Raw genomic sequence first — 7292 nt, forward strand, 5'->3', positions numbered from 1 at the left:
TTTGATCAATTAAAATTTGCATTTGAGCTACAAACTTTGGTGATCTGTTTGCCTATGAAATAAGAGGTGTTGTTCTAGAATAGGTGTTCTCACTTTTCACTATTGACACTTGGGGCTGCATAACTATTCCTGTTGGGTGCTGTCCTGTACATTGTAGGTGTTTACCAGGCTTCCTTCAAACATTACAGCACCCCAGGGAAAAGTCATCTCTGTTTGAGAACCACTGCTCCAGAATCTCAGAACTGGAAGTGTCCTGACTGATTCCAATCAAAACCCCTTCCCTTTCTTGGCTTATACCTTTGAGCACAAGAATAAATCTCTCTGGGCCCCATTTCTGTATTGGAGAAGGTAGTTTATAGATGGACTACCTCATAAAATGTATGTTGGTAAAACATACATTTTCCAATTGTTATAATCTGCTAAACTGGGTTATGGTGCATAAAATCTAAATGGATCTCTTATATTTAATGAACATTTTTATAGTGAGGAATTAAATGGCAGTTCCTAACTTGTGCTATATCTATGAAATTCCTAATTGTTTTGTCATGAAGACAAGTAATATAGAGCCCAAGGTTTTATATGAAAGAAACAAATATCCCCCATTTCTTAAAGAAGGAAATAGTCATTTTCTAGAGATATCACGGGTTGTGTCCCTGCCATAAATCTTCTTTGAAGACCCAAAGACCAGTCAGACAAATTTCTCAGTATTAGACTTCTTTTCAAATACTGTTTACTTTCAATATTTTTATTAGTTGCAGGAGCACAACATAGTGTTAGACTATCATATACTTTACAAAGTTTTCCCCTGATATTTTCAGTATCCAACTGGCCATATACATAGTTATTACAATTTTATTGACTACTAGAAATCAGAGTCTCAGTGCACGAATTTGTGCACAGGTGGAGTCCCCAGGGGTGGGGGCGGGGATGGGGGCAGGACACGATTGGCCCTCCAGGTGGGTGGTGGGACACTTGCAGGTCTGAGATCTGGATCTGTCCTGCTTGTGTTCATGCAGGTTGTCGGAAGCCACCTGGCTGCCACTTTTATGTCCTTTCTTCCTTGTGGAGCTTCTAGGGATGGGAAGCAGCCCCAGTGCCTGAGGCCAACTTCATACCAGTGGCCCTGGTCCATTGGTGCCTGGCCTGTTCTCTGAAGATTGGACCTGCAAGACTACTGAGTGAGTGGCTGCTGCTGGGTCGGTGGGCCACAGGGACAGGTCTGTCAGCTGAGCAGCACGCCTGCTGTGGGAGCCCACTGACCACTAGGGGGCAGCTCCTGCATTGGCCATCTGCCCCTGGTGGTCAGTGTGCATCATAGTGAATGGTCGTTTGGTCGTTTCGTCTTTCAGTCACTTAGGTTTTATATATAGACTAGTGACCCGGTGCACGAAATTCATGCACAGTAGGGGGTTCCCTCAGTCCAGCCTGCCCCCTCTCACAGACTGGGAGCCCTCAGAGGATGTCCTACTGAATGCTTAAGGCCTCAGCCGCAGTCTGGCCACTCTCTGTGGGAGGCAACCGGGCTGATCAGGGAAGGCACCAGCCCCATTACCCCACTGCAGCAGCCACTGCCAGCCACTGCAGCCGCCAAGGTGTTTTCATCAACAGGGACTCTAGTCCCTTCACCATGAAAAAATGACAACTTTCTTTAGGCATTTTCAAGATGTATCTTTCATAGGATATGACATTTCTTACTTTTTTTTTTTTTATCCTCACCTGAGGATATGTTTCCATTGATTTTTAGAGAGTGTGGAAGAGAGAGGGAGAGACAGAGAGAAACATCAATGTGAGAGGGATACTTTGATTGGTTGCCTCCTGCATGAGCCCTGACCTGGGCCCTGCCCAGGGAGGAGCCTGTAACCTAGGTACATGCCCTTGATCAGAATTGAACCCGGACCATGCGGTCAGCAGGCCAAGGCTCTATCCACTGAGCCAAACAGGCTAGGGCAGGATATGACATTTCTTAGCCCCCCCAGCAGCGGACCTTCATTTTTTCCTCCAGGAGTGTGGTGGAAAAACCCTAGATCACCTTCTTGGATTCTTATAACCCAAGTTACCAAGAACACTGCAAGTGGTGGCCTACAGGGAGCTTAGCCAATGAGCTGTCAGAAAAGGTATTTACTCTCAAACTGGTTTGGCTCAGTGGATAGACAGTAGGCCTGCAGACTGAAGGGTCCCAGGTTAGATTCCTGTTAAGGGCATGTACCTTGGTTGGAGGCACATCCCCAGTGGGGAGTGTGCAGGAGGCAGCTAATAGATGTTTCTCTCTCATTGATATTTCCGACTATCTATCCCTCTCCCCTCTTCTCTGTAAAAAAAAAAAAAATCAATAAAATATATATATTTTTAAAAAGGTGTTTCCTCTGCAGCCCATGCAGCCCCTGCATTGTGTCCACTGAGCTAGGGGCATGTCCCTGCCACCCGGTGGTGGCCACCAGGGTCTCCGCACACCCCAGAGGCCTGCAGCCATCCCCCCCGTCGTGGGCATGGACGCAAACCGCCCGCTTGGCACCAGAGCATGCACAAGCAGTTAGGGGCGGGGCGGGAACATCCCCATCTCCACACGCCCCAGAGGCCAGCAGCCAGCCCCGGCGTGGGCTCCGGGCTGGGGGCGTGGACCCAAACAGCTTCTTGGTGCTGGAGCATGCCCAAGCGGCTAGGGGCGGGGATGTTCCCGCCCCACCCCCAGCCGCTTGGCACCTGCACCCATAGGCCGGGAGTGGCCGGGGAGCGTTCTGGGACCCCTGCCGCTCAGGGCCTAAGCGCAGGCCTACAGGCTAGGAGTGGCCTGGGTCCAGAAGCTGTTCCTGGGACCCAGGCCACTAGGCGCCTGTGTATGCAAATTAACCGCCATCTTTGTTGGGTTAATTTGCATACTCGTCTGATTGGCTGGTGGGCATAGCAGAGTGATGGTTAATTTGCATGTTTCTCTTTTATTAGATAGGATATTCTTCATGCTGTACTATACAACCTATGACAATTTTGTAACTATCAATTTTACTTCTGAATCCCTTCTTCTCCTAGTCTCCCAAGCACCTTCTCATCTGGCAATTACCAGTCCTCTCTCTATGTCTATGAGTGTGTTTCAATTTTATTTTTTGCTCTTTGGATTCAACATATATGTGAAATCATATAGTATTTGTCTTTCACTGAGCATAACACCCTCGAGGTCCATTTATTCAGAAACTTTGACTCAGAATTGAGATGAGGTGCTAGAAGATGTAGATGTCAGGAAGCAAGGCACTAATGAGGGACTAATCACAACGGCACTCGCCTGCCTTATTACATAGTCTCCTGGGAACAGAGAATCAGCAGGAAGAGTTTCCATTCTGTCCAGACCAATGTTCCCCAGGGGAATCCTGTGCTTAGAGGTTAAAGTAGCAAGAAGTAAGAGTGCCTAATGAGCAGACACAGAGCATGTAAATTGCAACTCTACTGCAGACCCTCAGCATGTACAACCTTTGGTTGGAAGGAACGAGGACATTGCTTTTAAAGTTCTAAATCCGTCTGGCAGACCAATGCTTGACTCCTTGTTGTCTTGTCTTGGACAGAGCTCTGGTCTGCATCACCAACCATCCAGGAAAGAATTTGGACCTCCACAGAGAAACCTTCTTCTCAGAGTTCCCATGCAGGTGAGTCCCAGAGCCCAACAGACTTGGCAGGAGAGAATCAGAGAGATTGGAAACCAAGAACTGGTACCTGAAGTCACCCAAGTACCCATTAGAACATAGCCCAGGTACCAACTGTGGTTGTTGGCTGGCTTTACTAATACAGTAATGTGTTATTCATGATGCTCAAAAGGAAGTGAACACTGCACTCAGAAATGTAAGTTCCAATGTTGATATTTAAATGCTACTAATGCAAGGCAAATTAAAAAATGGCATTGGAGCGGTAGCTGGTTTTGCTCAGCGGATAGGGTGGCCTACGGACTGAACGGTCCCAGATTTGATTTTGGTCAAGGGCACATGCTGGGATTATAAGCTCGATCACCAGAAGGGTGCAAGTAGGAGGCAGCCAATCAATGATTCTCCCTCATCATTGATGTTTCTATCTCCCTCTCCCTTCCTCTCTGAAATCAATAAAGATATATATTTTTAAAAAACAGCCATCACTGTTAAAAAAAAAAGGGGGGGGTCATTGGAGGGGTAAAGTCCTTCCAGTAGAAGTAGAACATAAGTTCAATGACTTTATTAAAAGGAATAGACAGCCCTGATCGGTTTGGCTCAGTGGATAGAGCATCGGCCTACGGACTGAAGGGTCCCAGGTTCGATTCCAGTCAAGGGCATGTACCTTGGTTGCGAGCACATCCGCAGGAGGGGGTGTTGCAGGAGGCAGCTGATCAATGTTTCCCTCTCATCGATGTTTCTAATTCTCTATCCCTCTCCCTTCCTCTCTGTAAAAAAATCAATAAAATATATTTTTTTAAAAAGGAATAGACAAATAGGTTATTAACTGTGGGGGAATATTCAGTGATGTGAGGGCATTTTTTAAATTTTATGATGGGGCATATTAGACTGTTTCCATATGGGAGAGAAAGCTCCAGACCCAGGAAGGCTGCAGATACACCTTTGCAATCACAGTGCATGAGACATACATTTCACAGTGTGTTCTCTCACCTTGGCTATTCACATTTTAAAAATTTATTTGGTAGGTGAAAACAAGTAAGGTAATGAGATTCACTTTACAGTTATTTCATTACCTGTGAAACTGCCTAATGAAATTTGTCGGTTTGTAAATTATTTGGAGTCTCTATTAAAATTAGTCTATGTAAGCTTTTTCCTTTACATGCTTATCAATTTATTTATTTTAAATTAAAGTATAGTTGGCATCTAATAAACTTGCATTATGTTGTACACCTGAAATTTTCTACTTTTGGATAGTTATATCAAAGTATTTTTATTCCACTTTTTGTTTTAAGTACAGTTTGTATACAATATTATATTAGTTTTAGGTGTGCACTGTAGTAATTCAACATTTATATACATTACAATGTGATCGCCACACCTAGTCTTGTATTCATCTGTCATTGCGCAGACTTATCACAATATTATTGCCTATACTCTCTTATTTGATTTTTTATTGGATTCTTTCTAACAAGGAATTGGAGTTTTTTTATATAAACTGACTGTTTTTCATTTAGTTTTTATGTATATGTAAGTGTTTACAAAAGAATGTATAAAGTTTATAAATTGTGTGTGATCCAATCAGTCAGTCCTATACTATCCTCTCCATTACTTTAAAATTTTTTAATTAAGTATAATTGACATAAAATATTATATTAGTTTCAGGTGTATAATAATTCTGTATTTGTATATATTGCAATATGACCTGCACAGGAAGTCTAGTTAATATCTGTCACCACCATACTTACAATATTTTCTTCTTGTGATAAAGTCACTTAAAATTTACCCTCTAGACACTCTCAAATACACAATACAGTATTATTAACTATAGTTAACATGCTGACATCTGCAGCTAATCCCTTGCTTTTTAAAAATTATTTTTCTTTCTGAAAAAATTGAGTAAGACACAAGAATTCTTCATGTGCCTTCACATGGAAAAGTTTAATGAGAAACAGCATTATGGATGTCCTAAAGGAGACCAGACCTTACACCAAACACAGAAATTAATTCCTTGATTCTACAATATAGATGGTAGTGTTTATACTCAGTTACTAATGCTTGCTTGTGGGAAATTAGTCATGTTACTTTTCCTATATCCTGGTAGTTACCTCCACCACATGGACTAGGGAACCTAACAGGATTTTCAGAATTTCTTCTTCTGGGATTATCAGAGAAACCAGCACTGCAGCCCCTCATATTAGGGCTTTTCCTCTCCATGTACCTGATCACTGTGTTGGGAAACCTGCTCATCATCCTGGCCGTCACCTCAGACTCCCACCTCCACACACCCATGTACTTCTTCCTCTCCAACCTGTCCTTGGTAGACATCTGTTTCACCTCCACCACCGTCCCAAAGATGCTATGGAACATTCAGACACAGAACAAAGCCATCACCTATGAAGGCTGCATCACCCAGATGTATTTTTTCCTATTATTTGCAGGACTGGACAACTTCCTCCTGACTGTGATGGCCTATGACCGGTTTGTGGCCATCTGCCACCCCCTCCACTACATGGTCATCATGAACCCTCGTCTCTGTGGACTGCTGGTTCTGGTGTCCTGGATTATGAGTGTATTGCATTCCCTGTTACAATGCTTAGTGGTGTTGGGACTATCCTTCTGTCCAGTCCTGGAAATCCCCCACTTCTTTTGTGAAATCAAACAGATGGTCCTACTTGCCTGTTCTGACACCTTTCTTAATAACATGGTGATGTATTTTGGAGCTGGGCTCCTCGGTGGTGGTCCCTTTGTTTGTATTCTTTACTCTTACTCTAAGATAGTGTTCTCCATCTGTGGAATCCCTTCAGCTCAGGGGAAGTATAAAGCATTTTCTACCTGCGTGTCTCACCTCTCAGTTATCTCCTTGTTTTATGGGACAAGCCTAGGAGTGTACCTCAGCTCTGCTGTTACTCATAGCTCATACTCAAGTGCAACAGCCTCAGTGATGTACACCGTGGTCACACCCATGCTGAACCCCTTCATCTACAGTCTCAGGAACAAAGACATAAAGAAGGCTCTGAAAAGATTTCTTGGAATGGTAGCTGTAAAAGGACCAATTGTTCTAGGGCTGAAGAAATACACCTGATAGCTGGACTCAAAGTCTCAGAGCCAGATGTTTTGATTCTTTGATCAGTTTGTGGAAGTGCAGTTTACTCCCTCTGTTTATTCCTGGAGTTTCTGTTTCTATGATTTCTGCAGAATTTAATTCAATCACTTTATTAATTTCTTGACTTTGTGATATCTCACAGCTTTCCCTTTGTCATTTTTCTTCCCTCCCAAATTGATTACCAACTTTGGATGAAATATTTAGAAATTCTGATTTATCTCTGAGACTACATGAATTTCTTAAGAACAATTTTTTTGAAAAGAAATCTATCATACTGAGTAATGTTTCTTTCATTATATTAAAAGAAAAAAATATGGGTTGTACTAATCCTAAGGAAATAAAGTGCACTTGGTAACTAAAGCCATATATATCATTTCATAGGAAAAGAAAATATAAGAGCACCGTTTAACCATCATTGTACTTCATTATTTCATATATCACTTCCCCATTACTGCTCTTTCTGAAAATGTAGACTTTAATATACAGTGTGTGTTATAAGAGGTCTTTGAATTGGCTTCCCTCGTTACAATCATGTATCGGATTTAGCTTGGTGTCCACATTCT

General features: G+C 42.8%; 1 protein-coding gene across 1 annotated transcript; it reads left to right on the top strand.

Annotated features, from left to right (window-relative positions):
• Positions 1-5754: 5754 nt before the first annotated feature.
• LOC308251765 (olfactory receptor 7A10-like) lies at positions 5755-6708 on the top strand (the record flags this gene model as incomplete). The annotated part of the gene is made up of 1 exon (XM_080675468.1): positions 5755-6708. The coding sequence occupies exon 1, from the start codon at positions 5839-5841 to the stop codon at positions 6706-6708; it is 870 nt and encodes a 289-aa protein (XP_080531594.1). The 5' UTR covers positions 5755-5838.
• Between the last annotated feature and the right edge of the window lie 584 nt (positions 6709-7292).

Source organism: Plecotus auritus, assembly GCF_963455305.1.
Source record: "Plecotus auritus genome assembly, chromosome: 6".
NCBI lineage: Eukaryota > Metazoa > Chordata > Mammalia > Chiroptera > Vespertilionidae > Plecotus > Plecotus auritus.